The sequence below is a fragment of the Mirounga angustirostris genome, unplaced genomic scaffold (genome assembly GCF_029215605.1).
Source record: "Mirounga angustirostris isolate CCGP_5_RB_7025 unplaced genomic scaffold, mMirAng1.0.hap1 SCAF_7, whole genome shotgun sequence".
NCBI classification, from domain to species: Eukaryota; Metazoa; Chordata; class Mammalia; order Carnivora; family Phocidae; genus Mirounga; species Mirounga angustirostris.
Genome location: NW_026991715.1, coordinates 56,042,629 through 56,060,714, shown reverse-complemented (window position 1 = coordinate 56,060,714; position 18,086 = coordinate 56,042,629). Strand labels below are relative to the sequence as shown.

Genomic DNA, 18,086 nt, shown 5'->3' with positions numbered 1-18,086 from the left:
GGCAGAGGTCCTCCTAGTGAGTGGTAGTTGTTCTTGCTCCCAGGGCCTGTGGAGACAGGGCCAGCTGAGAGACCCGGGCACTAATGAAGCCTCACTATTTACATCAAAATGCACTGGCCGGGGCTCTGCCTCTGGGCTGTGGTGAAGGATGACGCTCAACTGTGGTTTGAAAACCAACCAGCATTAGGACCAAGAAATTGAGTCTACAAAGCCTGTGGCCCAGGTCCTAAGAGTCCAGATTGTGTCCGTAGCAGAGTTGTTGCCCAGTTGGAACCAGTGCCCAGACAGGACATGTTGGTTGCATGGTGACCATAACAGATCACCACGGGGCGGGGGGGGGGGGGGGGGGGTGAGCCCTGAGACTTCCCAAAGAGAAACTAGCATGTAAAAGCGAGCCAAGGAAAGGCCTTTCCCACATCTTCCTCTGCTTTTTGGGGCCCTGAGGCCACTCTCCCTAATCTGCTGCTGTGGTTGGGAAAGTATGCCCATCAAGAATATCACTCTTTCCATCCAGATTGCTTCTTCTTGATCTTAAAAAATGCATTTCCAAAACCAGATGATCCAGTAGAAAATGCAATAAGGAATTTTACTCTAGAGTCATAACAACTTTGAAAATATTTCTGCTTATTCAAGTGAATTTCTCCTCCAGAAATCTGAAATTAGGTGTGATAAGTTAACGATTAGACAAACAGAACTGCTTTCAATAATTTAATTGGACTCATGCCCAAAAAATGAACTTGCACGGAATATTAAATATTACTCTTAAAGCAATTTGGACACAGTCACACGAACATCAGGAAAAGAAAAAAAAAATTCTCCACAAAATGCCAGTGTTTTGTTTTGCCTGGAAAAATTATAACACAATTACAGGTAAACAATATTTTCTTCAGCTCCATCTCCAGTTTCCCCGTCTTGTCTGGTCAGTGTCTGTAGATTTAGCTTTGCTTCTGCCATAAATGTCTGCAGCTGAGAGCCATGTGGATTGGAGTCATGGGGGGTTGGGAACTCAGTCTGAGAGATGTCCAAATCTGCAAAAGACAAACAGCACAGGTCAGGAGAATCGGCTTGAGGCCTGCAGAGCAGGGGATTCTATGACTCATAGCTCTCTAAAAACCTGGGAAATGCAGGGGCGCCTGGGTGGCTCAGTTGGTTGGGCGACTACCTTCGGCTCAGGTCATGATCCTGGAGTCCCGGGATCGAGTCCCGCATCGGGCTCCCCGCTCAGCGGGAAGCCTGCTTCTCCCTCTCCCACTCCCCGTTTGTGTTCCCTCTCTCGCTGTGTCTTTCTCTGTCAAATAAATAAATAAAATCTTTAAAAAAAAAAAAAAAAAAACCTGGGAAATGCAGGGCCCATATGGTCAGCCACAGAGAGAATCATGGAGTCCAGTGAGAAAGGAACAAAATGTAATTAAATCAAAGAATTTAATCAATATATCATTAAGGTGTGTTTGGCAGGGTGTACAAATGTCTCCTATGGCTAAAAATAACCTTTACAAAATAATCCCAGTGAGGTGTCAAATGAATAGAGACCTGTCACCATTTGTGGGCAGGTAAAACATTGCTCCTGCTGAAAAAGGGTGCCCACTTATTTTTAAAAACCGGTTCAAGGTCTTAGAAATAGAGTATATACTCTAGCTATGTGCAGTGAACTATATGCATCTGCACAGCACCTTCCCTCAGAATATCTCAAAGTCAAGGATTGACCTCAAGACTCAAATAATATAGCCAGGCTTGTATTGATGTGGGCAAGGGGCAGGGAGAATGGAGCTGAAAGATGGAGACCCTCCAGCTTCACCATTATGCAAATCTGTTAAGACTATACAAATCACTTAGCAGGAGTAGCCAGGTTCCTAGGGAAAACTGTTCCAATATCAACTATGGCTGGGTTCTTTTTTTTTTTTTTTTTGGTTACCTAGCAACAGCAGGGCATAGTCTATTCTCCCTTCTTCTGGTAAAACCCTCTAATATATGGTTTAAGGGAAGATGAAAAGAGGTTCATATTTGAAGGAAAGAACGGCTTTTGCTGCAAACTGTTTTCTTTTCCCTTGTTCTATTGACCACCCTTCCTGAGGCTCAGCTAAATGGCAAAACTACAAACAACTGGCTTCAGTCAGAGCAAAAAGCAGAGCATGTGTGGAAACCCAGGTGGGAAAGATGTATACGGCTAGAGCCCACCTGCTCCTTGGTCAGTCACTAACAAGAAACATTATAATCATTGCCACATTTTATTCAAGGACTCTATTATTTAGGTGGATACACAAAACTGGTAGCATTCTAATGACCAAAAAAACGCTTGTAACTTCTGCTCTCCTGACAAGGATGTTTAGCTGTCAGAGAAGGCAGCAAGCAAGGCCTGGCAGGAATAAGGAGTAAAATGTCCTCACATTGCTCCATCTTCGGGCATATGGTGCCCTTTGCTACATCTTCTTTCATCACTTCTTCCAGTAAGAGGCCGGGCCAGTGGGAGGGGGACAGCCAGAGCCACAGAAAGCAAACACAGGTCACCTGGAGGAGCTGACTTATGTCTCTGGAGCAGAGGAGGGCCCCAGGGGGAGGAGAGAGTGGGAGGAGGTAAGGCTGTACTCCACAGCTCTGCCCCAAGCTCTCGAGGCCAGTGGAGCACAAAGAAGAAATTCATTTACATTTGGGTGACTTGATTTTACTAACCCTGATTCCAAATCCTATACTTCAGGTACTGGGAACTTACTCAATACTGAAAATGTAACTACTGAAGATACTTCTAACTAACATTCTCTGCCTTCTCTGGGCACAAGAACTCTTTTGGGTCTTTTACCACCATCACTCTTTAAGCCTCAAAATGTTGTAACCCACATTTTACAGTTTGGGAAACTGAGGCTCAGGCTACTTAAATTCCTTGCCCAACATCATGCAAATAAGAACTAATCTAGATCTGAACTCAGAGGACCATTGTCACTTGCTGATCTGATCAAGATTCTCAAGATTCCCATTTCTCACAGTGATGGAAAGGGCTTGACCGTCTTTGCTAAATTAAGAGACCTTGAATATTTAATACTTATCCTCCCTAAGTACCACATTTTGAAGAGTCACTTAGCAAAAACAATATTAGCAAAAGAAAGACATTCCAAGCTCCTAAAAATGGACATAATTATTATAAAATTGCGAGCCTCCCTCATTTAATCAGGTAAACAGGAACCACCACCCCCGGCAATGATTTCTCTGTGAGGGCAAGATAGATCAACCTAAAATGCCCTCTGTTATTTTATCACATTTGGAGACAAAGCATGCCTGACTGTGGTCACAACAGACATTCATGTTTTCAACTGCTTTCCCCAGCCATTGAATGAATAAAGCCATTTAACCTCTAACAACAAATATTCTCAGTTTCACTACTTGTGTTTAGTATTACACAACCTAAAACACACACACAGTTCAGAACGTCCAACTAGCAGAGGCTGGAAGATTGGAGCACGGTTCATGTGAGCCACTCCAGGGCTGCCTCCTAGCCAACAGAAGGTCCAGCCAGGCTGTAAGAAATACCACATGGAGAATGAACAACCAACCATCCATTGAATGAGGTGGTTGAGAGGTGACTGGTGACAAACGTGCCCGTGCCAGGCACAGTGGAAGCCCTTAATCCATCTAAGTTTCCTTCCTCTGGGGGTGTGAAACATGTAGCAGAGAACCCAAAATACTGGTGAGTCTAGATCTGGCAAGTCCTCTTAATGGTTTCAAGAGAAGGCATGCTCAAAAAGAGCCAAGAACTGAGTGTATATCAGAATTCTTTGGATTTTTTTTTTTAAGATTTTATTTATTTGACAGAGAGCACAAGCAGGGGAAGCTGCAGAGGGCAGGGGAGAAGCAGGCTCCCGGCGGGGCAGAAAGCCCGATGCAGGGTTCGATCCCAGGACTCTGGGATCATGACCTGCGCCAAAGGCAGACGCTTAACCGACTGAGCCACCCAGGCGCCCCCAGAATTCTTTTATCTTAAGTTAAACTGTAGGCTCTAGGTCAGAAAGACAGAGAACCAAGAATAAATGGGGGGTGTAGTTTTTAATCTTCTCCTGTGTGTAAGGGAGTATAAAGGTTTAATGAGAACTTTTTCAGATAAGAATAAAAATACAGAAGAACATCTCTAGGTGAGAAACAGCTTGTTAGACCCTAAAGTGAGACTCATGTTGTTATCCCAGATGGAAGAATGGAGGTTGTTGTGATTGTGTATCACCTGAAGGGGAACTCAATTTCCTTCTCCGTGTTCTTCCTTGGTTTCCACCTTAACTATTTAGGTGAAGTCAGACAACCTTCTTTGAAATTAGAAACTGTTCCATGACTTCTGATTTTATTATTCCATTTCAACCCTGAAAGAACTCCAGCACAGCAACTATATACTTCTCAAGGTCAGCCACCTTTTTCCACACTTTTTACCCTAGAGAATATGATCATTATATGGAACCCTAAACTGAAAAAACATTTGTTAAAAAAAAGCCTCATGGACTCAGAAGGCAGAATTCTTGAGGAATAAAAATCATCCAATTTTGTGATCAAAATCCCTATAAATTGTTGGACATAAATATAGAATACCTCATTTTTTAATAAACAAATAATAATTTAACAGAAACATAACTTTGTCAGCCATAAAGCAAATGCTATTATAATGAAACAAAACTTCAAACTACAAGGAAACTTTCAATCTAGTGTCTCATTACAACTTTCCCTCTTACTTGACCTAAAAGATACAATTTGATCTTGGCCATACTCCAAGGCAACTAAACAGAAGGAACACTGTTAACCGTAAAATAAAGACAAATAAGCTGAAACACATAGAAAACCCAAGGCCTGGCTGAACCAAATAGAGAAAGTCTTGGTGCAGGGTTTTCTACTTAACTGAAGTTTTTCTTTTCACACTCTACAACTTCATCTTTAAGAAGAAATTTCCTTAGACCCACTGTGGGGTCTAAGTCACTCTGCTAATGAAGTTTTTAAACATTCTAAGTATCCACGTTTTGACCGGTACTATTCCCTTTCTCCTGTGAATAGGGGGTAGGAATCACCCATGCACGGATATCCACAGGTCATACAGTTGCCTCAGTTTCCCTATTTGCAGCCCTTAGTTGCAACCTGTTGGTTGACATTTGCATTTAACATTTTCACAATTTGCTCCCCTGCTGTTGGAATTTTAGACTGTCAAGGAAGAGGATCTGGGATGTAGGATGGCTTACAATCATAGAAATCAGCTCCTGAAAAGCTGACACTAGCAAGAAGCAAAATCAGCCCTCCCTCCATCAGCTTATCACCATTATAATTATTTTGAGCCAACTGGATAATTGGTTTAAGACCAGACTATAAACTCAAGATGTACAGTGCAACCATGCTCCATATTAAAAACGAATGAAGGTCCCCCTAAGCTGAGAGCTGAATGCACTCTGTAAACCACAAGGTAAAATGTAACCTTGGGCAAGTCATTTCTCCGCTTTGGGCTTCAGTTCATGAACGGTTTAACTGAAATCACCATTCTGGCCTCTTGAACTCTTCTACTGAGAATTTATACGTCTGTGTTTTGGCTTAGTGATTCACCAAGTAATAATCTGAGGAAACAACAAATGAATATATTTTTTAACTGCTTTATGGTCAAGAAATGCAAATTTATTACCTTAAGTTGCATCTAAGATAATGTTTTTTTTTTTAAGATTTTATTTATTTGAGAGAGAGAATGAGAGAGAGAGAGAGAGAGCACATGAGAGGGGGGAGGGTCAGAGGGAGAAGCAGACTCCCCGCCGAGCAGGGAGCCCGATGCGGGACTCGATCCCGGGACTCCAGGATCATGAGCTTAACCAACTGAGCCACCCAGGCACCCCTCTAAGATAATGTTTTTAAGGTAATTTCTAGACATACATCCCACCACTCTACCTTCATTCTTCCTAACAACACCCATCTGATTGAGCCCACATCGAGTCCTCAAAGGGCAGTATTTGGAAAGCTACCAAATGAGAAGATAATGTCCACAGTCAAAACCTGCACGTGATCTTCCCTTCAACGAATAGCAAACTTAAGAGTAATTTGTCATAAAGTTTATGACAAGTCAAAAAGGGTTGTCTATCATTTTAAAATAATGTAATATTTGCCTTTTCAGGATTTTCTGAATGGAAAGGCATTTTAAATCATGATAAATTTGAAGCTTTATTTAAATTCAAAAGCACCAGTGTAGCTTTCATCTTAATATCAACTGTGGACGTCTAGAATTTAACTCAACAGTATGGCCAGTGGCCAGGCACCAGCAGTCCAGTGCTACAAAACGCACATTGAGTCTACTGTTGAGATCGTTGACGATGCCTTGCTCAGCTTCCGTGTCTCGTCCCATCCCATTCTCCCAAACAAAACTCACAAAACAGAGCTTCGTGTCTTCTGGGTCTTGGCTCTGTTCTTGTTTATTTTAATGAAGTGTTCTGACTTGTGCTTATTACCGTATCCCTTGTGCATATTCCTAAAATCAAAATTCACACTTCCCTAGAATAACTCCACCTCAAAAATTTTTTTGATTAATGTGCCAAGTCTGCAAAATAAGTTGTATTCCCTATTTAAGGATCGATTCATGCTTTTACTGTGAAACATTTAAAAAATCATTTCCTGATGGCATTACTGGCAATCACTAATTTTTCTCAGGAGCCTCAATGCACAGCATTTTCCTTCTAATGGAAAACGCTTATTGTACAGAGCTTGAGGTATCTTCAGAGCAAAGGAAAACTGGTCTATGTCACAAATTTTGTCCGACTCCACTTTCCATAGTGAGTCACAAACAGGATGTGAGCCTCTGGCATGAAAACAAACCCGGAGTTGGTATCTGAAGCCAATGATCTCAATTACTGTTATGATTCCTTTACTACTCCTCATGTACCAAAACTGCACCTGAACTAAAATAACAGTGCCCTGGGGCGGGGGGGGGGGGGTGTGCATGCACGTGCGGGGTGGTGCAGGAAGAAATTTGTAACATATAAAAGCAAACTGGTGTAAGTTTTTTAAATTGTGACTGTTACAGCTGGACTTTATTTTCTTATCAGTAATTAACATACTTGGAATCATCTGTGAGTTATATGGGTGACAATGACAAGAAACAAAGCAATTGGAGTGATTGATACAATGAAGAGATTATATTAATATAAGACATGTTATGATACATCAAGCCTGTTATCTGAACTTTGAACTTCGCTTTGCTCTCACTCTCCTTTCTCCCTGTAAGGTGGCAACGTTAAGGACTCGTGCCTTTCACATTAGCAAGCCCCACAGGAGGATGGGGCAAGTGCTTCTACCTTCCCCTCTTCTTTAGGAGGCATAAACAAGATACTAATAGGTATTAATGATAAAAGAATACAGTGATCAGGTAAGTTGATGCAACTCTGGGTAAACCAAGTTTATTAAGAGATTCCTTAGAACGTTAACAGGCTCCGAGAGGAGAAAAGAGGAAGTGGCATCCCCCAAACTCAGGAAGACTTCTCTCTCAGGGTGCTTGGCAGTGCCGTGTTCCATGTGACATACTTTGGGAATTGGTACGCTGGAGAAAGATAAATGTATTATAGACTAAGAAAGAGAGAGTCAATGACCACTATCCCAGAATAAATCAGGGGCAGGAAGTTGAAAATAAATGAGGTTTGCCAAATTAAGAAACTCTTAACCCTGTGTATAATGTCTGATGGTGGGCCCAGGCAACAATCATCAATGGCTGCTAAAGTTAATAGGAGAAAGGCGGATAGGGAACCTTATAATGAATGGATCAAGGTGACAATACCTGAACCCACAGATCAATTTATAATCATAAAAAGAGAAACAAATATGGTAAGCCTCATGATAGGATGCAAGAGGAAATGTATACTTTACAATATAGGAAATCTATCTTTTACATGTCAGAAAAGCCTCTATCTAGTCCAACATCAAACACCCATTCCCAACCATCCAGTTTACAGGAAATACAGGGGTAAAATAATATGTTAAGTAACACTATAGAAAATCAATCAGCAAAATTCAGAATATAGGACTTTTTTTAAAAAATATTTTTCCAGGAAAAAAATCTTTTCAACAAATAAACAGCTTAGTCTTTTCAAAAATTTTAAAACTTTTTTAAAAAGGGGGCAGAGAAACTTCAGATTAAAAGAGATTTAAAGGATATACAAGCCAAATGCAATATATGAAATTATTTGGATCCCAATTCAAACAAACCAAGGGAAAAAAACTGAGAGAAATTCAAGTACTAACAGTATGATTTTAAGTAAAAATTGTTACATTTTTAGGTTTAATAATGATATTGTGGTGATGTTTAAAAAAAAACTACTCTTTGTCTTTTAAAGAAAGACACTAAAGTATTTTGAGATGAAATCATGTCTTGGATTTGCTTTATGATAACCCAATGTGAGAGAGAGAAAAGAGCATTGATGAACCAAGATTGGCTTGTCTGTGTGTTGGCCATCATTAAAGCTGAGAGTTCATTAAACAATTCTACTTTTGTGTACATTTGAAATGTTCCATGATACATTTTTAGAAGTCCATAGCTTAACATATATTTGGACTATAAAATGATAAAGGGTTCTCTGTTATTCCAACAGTATAGCTTCTGTACATCTGCTATAAATGGAACAATGTGGCAATAAATTAGAATCCTCCTCTGGATGCAGAGTATGTTTTGATCAATTTTAATGCAACCATATGACAGGTCATTGGCAAGTGTGTGAATAAGTTTATATCTATTCAGAATGATACACAATTTATATGACTCTATTCCATACAATAGATGAGGTTCATTTGAGTTTATAGCTACCCATAAAGAATGATACAGATTCAAGTATGGTCCTTCGCTTTTGCCTAGAAAATCTTACATTTCCTAAGTGAACTATAATTCAGAATAGATCTTTTATACCCTGGGTGTATTTGTGGATAGCAAGGAATTGATAAGTTTCTCTTGGAATTTAGATTCCTAACCTTTAGCCTTTTGAGTTTACCTAAAACAAAAAAGTACATTTAAGAAATAGAAAATAGGGCGCCTGGGTGGCTCAGTTGGTTAAGCGACTGCCTTCGGCTCAGGTCATGATCCTGGAGTCTCTGGATCAAGTCCTGCATCGGGCTCCCTGCTCGGCAGGGAGTCTGCTTCTCCCTCTGACCCTCCCCCCTCTCATGTGCTTGCTCTCTCTCATTCTCTCTCTCTCAAATAAATAAATAAAATCTTTAAAAAAAAAAAGAAATAGAAAATAAATGCATTTAGTATATCAAAGTAAATTTCAGTTTTTTTTTTTTTTTTAAAGATTTTATTTATTTATTTGACAGAGAGAGACAGTGAGAGAGGGAACACAAGCAGGCAGAGTAGGAGAGGGAGAAGCAGGCTCCCCGCTGAGCAGAGAGCCCGATGCGGGGCTCGATCCCAGGACCCTGGGATCATGACCTGAGCCGAAGGCAGACGCTTAATGACTGAGCCACCCAGGCGCCCCATAAATTTCAGTTTTAATAGTAGGTATAAATATATATTGTCAAAGGAATTAGTGAACATATGATTCAACAATTTTATCTACTCAAATTAGAGTCCTGAGAATCACCAATTTGGAATTCTTATGTGTAGAAAGTAGCTTAAATTTTCCTTTAGTCTAATCCTTGTCTTCTCAGCAGAATCAAACTGAGTGTGTAGTCAAGGTAGAAGTGCATTATAGGGCTCCTCTTTTTAAACCACCAATATTATTTGACCTTCAGCCAAACATCCAATTCAATTGTCACACCAATCCACAATGGTAGGTGTATTATGCAATATGAATGGGAGAGCCTAATACAAATATAGACACAAACCTAACTTGAAAACAGAAGTCAGGAACACAGGGGGGCACCTGGGTGGCAACAGTCGGGTAAGTCCCCAACTCTTGCTTTCGACTCAGGTCGTGATCTCAGCACAGAGTCCACTTTACATTCTTGCTCCCTCTTCCCCTCCCACACCATGCTCTCTCTCTCTCTCAAATAAATAAATCTTAAAAAAAAAACCCTCAAGAACACAGGAAGCTGAAGAAAACTTCCAAAGGCGTAATTCTTATCTTCAAAAAATTACTGAAAAGACATTCAACTACAAAACAAAAACACGATTCCATAAACCATCAACTATAAGAGAACAAATTTCTTGAAATTAAGGATATGCTAGCTGATTTTAAAAAAAAAATCAAGAGCACTTGGGTGGCTCAGTCAGTTGAGCCTCCGACTCTTGTTTTCAGCTGGGGTTGTGATCTCGGGGTAATGGCATCAAGCCCCACGTTGGGCTCCATGCTCAGTGGGGGTCTGCTTGAACATTCTCTCCCTCTGCCCCTCTCCCTACTCACTCTCACACTCTCTCAAATTAAATAAATCCTAAAATAAAATTTAAAAAAATCAATGGACTAGTAGGAGGTTAAGGACAAGAAAATCTCCCAGAAAGTGGAACAAAAACATGAAAAAATGGAAATAGAAAAAGCAGAAATATCAGAGGACCCAAGGGATCCAACTTAAAACCAGAAATAGCTCCAGTAAGATAATAATGAATAGAAGCAGATTTTTTTTTTAAGGAAAATTTCCCAGAATTGAAGGAAATATCTCTAGATTGAAAGATCTTAATGAATAATCAGCAAAAATGGCTTTAACAAAAGACCACCCTAAGGCATATGATACAATTCATCCAAGAACAGATAAAGAGAGAATTCTAAAGGCTTCCAATAATTGAGAATAGGTCACAAAAGATTAGAAACAAAAATGGCATCAGACTTCTCAATAGCAACCCTGAGAAGTAGAAGAATCAATCCTTCAAAATTCTGAAAGAGAATAATTTTCCATCAAGAATTCTAAGCCTAGATATCTTACAAAAACCAAGTTTTTTGTAACCAAGTTTTACAAAAACCAAGCAAAAATAAATGGAATGAAAAATACCTTTCAAATTAGTTAATTGGGAAAAATATGCTTTCACGACACCTTTTCTTAGAAAGTTTGGAGATCAGCCCCACCAAATAAAGGAGTAGGTCATAAAAGATAAAGAATGGGACTGAGGACATAGAATCCATCACAGGAGGGATATGAAGGGTGCCCCAGCTGACACCTGCATAGCAGGCCTGGACCAAAAAGGACATCCTGGAACAGGAAGACAGAGGGTCCTGGAAGGGAAATTTCAAGGAAGGAAATTGAAGCTGATAGATGTTGGATGTGTTGAGTGTAAACTAATACTGGTCAGTTCCTGAGAGGTATCAGAGCTTTGGAGGAAGACATAGTGGAAGGTAGGAAAAAAATAAGCAGATGAAAAAGGCAGATGGTTAAAAACTCAGGAAGATATAACAGAATAGTCAAAACCAACGTTATTTTAAGTACCTTCTGCACATGAGGTTGATTTTTCTCCATCTTGAAAGAGCTCAGCTCTCACAAATATCCTTTTCCAATCTTAAAGTATCCACATGTAACTATAAACATGATTTCTCTGAAAACTGTATCTGAAAGTATAAAACATACTGAACCCATTTGAAAAGAATTAATGTACCTACATAAATAAGACTGAACACTTGAAATTCCAAAATGTGCTGTTAGGAAAAACACCTTTATAAATAGTCAATTCACCAAGGAGGAAACCTAAAAGGAAATAAATACAAAAAGATACTAAATCTCACTAGTAATTGGGGAAGTACAAATGAAAGAGAGTTACTATTTCATACCCATGATATTGGCAAAATTTAAGAGACTAATGAGACTGAGTGTTGGGGAAGTTCTGGAAAAACTGGAACTCTCATATATTGCTGCTAAGAATTTTGTAACTTTAGAGAGAAAACAGTAATACCCAGCAAAACCAAAGACATCCCTACCCCTTTTAGATGTTACCATGTAAATAAACTCTTACTCATTTGCACAAGGAGAATGCATAAAAGGCTGTTTACTGAGAATCATTTGCAAGAGGAAAAAAATTGGAAACATCCTAATTGCTCATTAGTAGGGTAATGAACATGCTGGTGTTTATTCCCATAAGAGAATAGTATACAGCAGTTTAAAATGAATTATTTGAGCTACATGTATGAATATGCACACTTAGTGAAAAAACCAGTTGCAAAAAGGCATACATATTATGTATTTATATAGAATAATAAAAACAAAAATGTTATTTATGCATACATGTATGTAGTGATAGCATAAAAACATACTATAGAAAGGATATGCACCAATTATAGGATATTGGTTAGCTCTAAATAGGAAAAAAAGGGAAAAATAAAAAGGTACATTATATCTAACATTCTAAAAAAAAAGGCAAAGAGATATCCGGAGCAAATACGGCAATGGTTAACATTTGTTAAATGCACATTTTTTCCTATGCTTTTCTGTAAGTTTGAAATTTTTCATAATTAAAACTTTTATAATAAAAAATGCATTAAAATACACAGCAACCAATTACAATATGTAGTCTTTATTTGGATTCTGAATCAAAAAAACAAACTAGAAAAAGCACACATGCCCACATACACCCACACACGGAACAATTGGGAATTTAAATACTGACTATATGTTGATACTAGGGAATTTTTGTTAATTTTTCCCTTGGTGTGATAATAGTTTTAAAAGGGGAGCCTTATCTTTTAGAGATATATACTGAAATATTATGGATCAATAAATGTTGACACATGATTTTTAGATACCTCTGCAAAATAATACTGGGCGTGTTGGGGGTTAAGCTGCTGGATGAAACATGACTGGCCATATGTTCCTAAGTTTTTCCAGTTGGGTAACAGTCACTGTGTGGCTGTCATACTCTTGTTTCATTATGTACGTGTTTGAAATTGTCCACAATACATTCAAACAGACAAAAAATGTCAAGCTCAACGTTTAAATCAAAATTAAGATATGCAAATTCTGGAGTCCCTGTTAAGAAATAGGAATAACTGTTTAAGAGTGCACTGAATTAAATGGCATGTAGGTCTCCAGCTCAGGAACACAGCCCGATTTTCATGGCTCTGAAGTCCTCTAAAAGATATAAAGACCACAGATTCCTAAGTACCCCGTGCCAATTAAACTGACTTTCTGGAAACTGTCTGCTTCATGACCCTACCCACACTGAAAGAGTTATGCCTCTCATTTTACTGAAAGAAGTGAATTCATTTTTCTGCCAGGTGAATAATGCAGGAACTCAGGAATTTTAATGCTGCATTTACTTCTTACTGACTCAGTTGAGGGAAAAGCATCTGTTAAAATTCTTGAGCATACAAGATCCAGTGTTTCTTATTAAAACAAAAGAAGGCAAGGAATTAAATCAAATACATCTAAGCTAACTAGTTCTAACTACTTCTTAATTTTATTGGACTTGAAAAAATTGGTATCCAATTCTTTAAAGGTCTACAAATGAATGTATTTTTCTTCTTGATCAACTACAAAATTATACAATGTCAAACAACTTACATGCCTTTTCTGTTCTGAGAAATTGGTATTTACAGTTTTCAAAGCAACATAAAATTTTTTTCTTTTAGAAATGAGAAACATTATTTTTGTAATTCTATTTGTTTAAAATAACATTTGCCAAGAAACCAAACTCCAAAATGTATTTTCCAACTGCAGCTTTGAGTTTATGCCACTCAAAAATGATTATAATTTTAAAAGTTCAACATAATATATAGAAAAAAATGTTTTGTTCAGTGCAGATTTTCACACCCTTGGCATTCTTTTCACATTTATTTGTTATCAAAGATAACTATATTACATTTCTGGGAATTAAACTTAAATATTTTTAGAAATCATACATAGAGAAGAAGGCAGTTTGCCAAACAGAGACAAAATAAGGATTTTACCAAAACAGCAATCAAAAGAAAACATATGTATCAGAGGATTAACTGCTCTATTCATTGGAGCCATCTCCCTCTAAAGGAAATTATTATTTTTTTAAAGATTTTTAAATTTATTTATTTATTGGAGAGTGAGCGAGAGAGAAACAGCATGAGAGAGGAGAGGGTCAGAGGGAGAAGCAGGCTCCCCGCTGAGCCGGGAGCCCGATGTGGGACTCGATCCCAGGACCCCGGGATCATGACCTGAGCCGAAGGCAGTCGCTTAACCAACTGAGCCACCCAGGCACCCCTAAAGGAAATTATTTTTTAATTGTCTTATGGCTACTAATGTCATATGAAGCTACTCTAGCTGTTAATATTTGTGCTTGTTGACATATGACCTGTGACTAACACTGGAGCCTACAGAAAGCAAATTTCCCTTTCATTATCTGCCAGCTGACATGAATCCCCAAGTGTGCACTACATCCTCCTCCTTCTGGATAGAACTCTTTCTTCTATAAACAGCTCTTCTCAAGAAGGAGCCAGAACATTACCATATAAGCTCTCTTTGGTGGAGTCAGCCACCAAGAGCAAGGATCATGAAGAGTAGCCTCAGGTCCTCCCTTAGTAACCAGCAGCCCTCATTCCTTACAGACATCTGAGGGCCACCAAGCACACCATCTTGAGAATGCCTATTACCACACAGTTGGGAGACACAGACACAGATAACTATAATATAGGCAAGGCATACTGCTGAAAGGCTGATGAATACAGTCCACAGCGGAACACCACCTCACGGACCCTCCAGAGAGTGAGCTTCCAGGTTTGGCGGCCAGGACTCCAGAGAGGATACAACATCTTCACTGAGCCTTGAAGGCTGACCAGAATGTCAACAGAGAGAGATGGGCTCGCGTGGAGGTATTCCAGATGGAATTTGCAACTCTTGCAAAGGGGAGAAAATGCTAGATGCTATAAAAAAAAAAAAAGAGAGCTGTCAGGTTTGGCTGAACTCTGAGTTTGTGCAGGTGAATCCAGGCAGGGGTATGTGCTGAAAGAGTAGCCTGTGGAGGGTCTTGCATGGAAGTGTTAGCAGTTCTTACATGAGGAGTGAGCATGGTAGCTACAGTCATCCGGACCCTTGTATGGTTGCCCATCAATCTGCATACTTGGCTTTACCTACACATACTGCCCCTCCTGCAGGGACACTGTATTCCGCGAGATTTGCCTACCAGGACTGAAACCACATTTAAGTCAATCAAGTTTCCATTCCTTTGATGGACATTTTTTGTCAGTTAGTAGAGAGGGTGTCAGAATGAAAACTGGTTTGAGGGGTGCCTGGGTGGCTCAGTCAGTTCAGCGTCTGCCTTCAGCTCAGGTTATGATCTCAGGTCCTGGGATCAAGCCCTGCATTGGGCTCCCTGCAGGCAGGGAGTCTGCTTCTCCTTCTCCTCTGCCTCTGCCCCTCCCTGCTTGTGCTCTCTCTCTCTCTCTCAAATAAATAAAATCTTAAAAAAAAATAATGAAAACTGGTTTGAGCTTATTATCCATTTGTTCTTCACTCAGCAAGCACTCAGTGCTTAGTGTGTGCTCTGCGCTGGGCCGACCATGAGGGAAAGCAAGTTGAACAAGACCTTGACTCAGCACCCGGGAGGTCTATAGTATGTAGAGCCACTGTGAAAATTTCAGTTTCTTAAAAGTTAAACAAGTACCTATTCTAGAAACAATTCTACTCCTAGGTATTTGTACAAGTGGAATGAAAACATAATTCACCAAAAACAAAAACAAACAAAAAACCTTGTAAAGGAATGTTCACAGCAGCTTTATTCACAGTAGCCAAAAATGAGAAATAAGCCAGGTGTCCAACAACAGAAGAATAGGGAACTGTGGTAAATTCATCAATGCAAGATGACCCGGTAGTAGAAGGGAACCAACTATAGATTCATGCAATGCCATGGATGCATCTCAAAACCATGCTGAGTAAAAAAAAAAACTGAACACAAGAAGGTACATAGTGTCTAATTCCATTCCATTCCATTCCATTCTAGAATTAAGCAAATTAACCTATGATGATGGAAAGCAGAGGAGTAGTTGCTTTAGGGACTGGTTGGAAAGGAGTAGAAGGGAGCTTTCTGGAGTGATGGAAATTTCTGTGCCTTGATATTGTTTTCACCAGACTGAAGAGAGTTAATAGGGGAGCATTTCACTGTATTGTGAATTATAACTCAAACAAAACAAACTATATAAAGAATCCTAGAGTCTAAAGGGAAAACAAATGCAAAATATTGTAGAAAGGAACAAAAGGGTGTACTGGACACATAGGATTACACAAGAGAGATTCCTAACCCAGACAAAGAAGGTTTGGAAAAGCATCTAGAATTAAGTGACCCTGGAGTTCAGTCTCGAAAGAGGAGTAAGAGTTAACCAGGATGGAAGAAAAGGGTAGGAGAGAAGATATTCCTGACAGAGGAAGTAGATGTACAAAGGGTGTGGGGGTGTCTGGAGACAGGATGGAGGAGAAGGAAAGGCAGCTAAGAAGTTAAAGGCCAGACCTGGCCCCCAGGCCCAAACACATAACCTCCTGGTTCTTCTTCAGGGAGGACCCCTCTCAGCGCATGGCACCTTTGAAAAGGCCCAAGGAAGCGAACCCAGAAAATCTCTAAGAAGACTGGACACAAACCCTTATCCACAGGCCCAAGTGCTGACCTGGGGGGTAAACAAACTCTGTCTTAAATACACTTTGGATTTGGTTTTCAAAAGACAACCCATATGGTGAATCATGTTGGGATATGTCACTTGGATTTCAACCATTCCCAAGGGAGAAAAAATGTATTTGAAGGGTGTGCCGTAGGTAACAAATTTATTTCAACATCCACTTACATCAAGTGTTTGCTCCACTATATTTCAAGGAACAGTAGTAGCCTCTGCAAGATGCTGGGCTGGACAGGAGGATACTGTGGTTAAATACTAGGATTTGGGAAGCGCCACTTTTGGGCACACATGAGCACAATAAAAGTTTTGGAAAAAGCTGGGTAATTGCAAAACCAGCATTTCCCAATATTGTTATTATGAGACCTGTCCATCACATAACACCTAGTGACAGCCAGTAGACTTGTGGAACATGTTTTAAGACGGGACTTCTTAGGTAAAACCCAAATGAGATGTAAGTCTTTCAGGCCACCAGAGCCATTGCCTGGAAGCGGTCCAGGGGCTCAAGTCTTCAAATGCACTTCCTCATGATTTATAGCTTTCTTAATGCAAGGTATAGTAACAAGTGATAACTCTGTCTATGGAGTACCTCCAAAGTTCCAGCTATTTTATGCTTTGTCTTATGTAATCCTCTTACCACCTCCAAAGCGGATACTATCAGAAGTCCAATTTTATACACAAGGACGCAAACACACCAAGTAATCTTAAATACGTGCTTAAAATTGCATAGGTAATAAATGACAGAGCTGGAATATGAACCGAGGCATAATTTCCAACCCTTCTATCTTAACCACCATGCCAGTCAGCCATCTCCACTGTATAATATTAACTCAGTGCATTCCTTTGTGCATTCATTTGTTCGTGTCTCCATGCATTCAAATCCCTCACTTAAAAATGAAGTGCTGATAAATTCATGTCAAGTTCATTACACTGGAAAATACATTTTTAGTCTACGTTTGCTGAAACTGGGTTTAGGAGATGGTAGAAGGTGGATCCTTTATCTTCTCACTTTTGATTATCAGGAGAATACCCTATCACCTACTTTTATCTCAGGAACGTATCTGGTCTTGGTCATTCTGGCCAAAAATGGTATTGGCAAATAGGTTTCCGCCCTAGTGGCTTTTCTGGGTCAGGGTTGATTCAGTCATTGAATTAAGCCCTTCATGAAACACATTTTCTGGAATTTTCCTGAACCATAGATTCTCAAAGCTGGCCAATGGACTCTATTAAAAAAAAAAAGAAAAGAAAAGAATTATCTCTAAAAAAACTAAAAAATCATCACCAATAACCATCACCAGAAGTATTATAAACTTGTAGAAGTACTTTAAGAAAATAAGCATTTTACCTTTAAGCCCCGCTTGACGTATAAAAAGAAGAATTTAATTGTGTCCCTATGTGGGTTGGTGGGTGTGAATCTATCTTAACCAGTAGATAAGAGATTGAATCTGACAAACGTATCTGCAACATTTACATAGCAATATATCTGTATCTCTTATCCGACAAGTATTTTAATTTACTAGCAGCATGTTGTGCTAAAATCCTCCCATACTCTTACCAGGAGGAATGACAACTTCTTGTAGTAGGGTAATTTTAATGAGATTTTTCCCAATACTTCCTTTGCTCTCAGGCTCA

General features: G+C 39.4%; 1 protein-coding gene across 12 annotated transcripts in view; it reads right to left on the bottom strand.

Moving 5' to 3' along the window:
* Positions 1–693: 693 nt before the first annotated feature.
* The window catches only part of ARHGEF28 (Rho guanine nucleotide exchange factor 28), a 314,565-nt gene continuing 297,172 nt past the window's right edge, over positions 694–18,086 (bottom strand). For 10 of the 12 annotated variants that reach the window (XM_045896431.3, XM_064596234.1, XM_064596235.1 and 7 more), the window contains one exon: positions 694–1,028. In XM_045896431.3, the coding sequence (XP_045752387.2) occupies positions 865–1,028 (164 nt within the window). In that variant the 3' untranslated portion in view covers positions 694–864. Of the gene's footprint in view, positions 1,029–14,499; positions 14,718–18,086 lie in introns of all 12 variants that reach the window. The other 2 variants (XR_010413099.1, XM_064596232.1) reach the window with 2 other exon arrangements.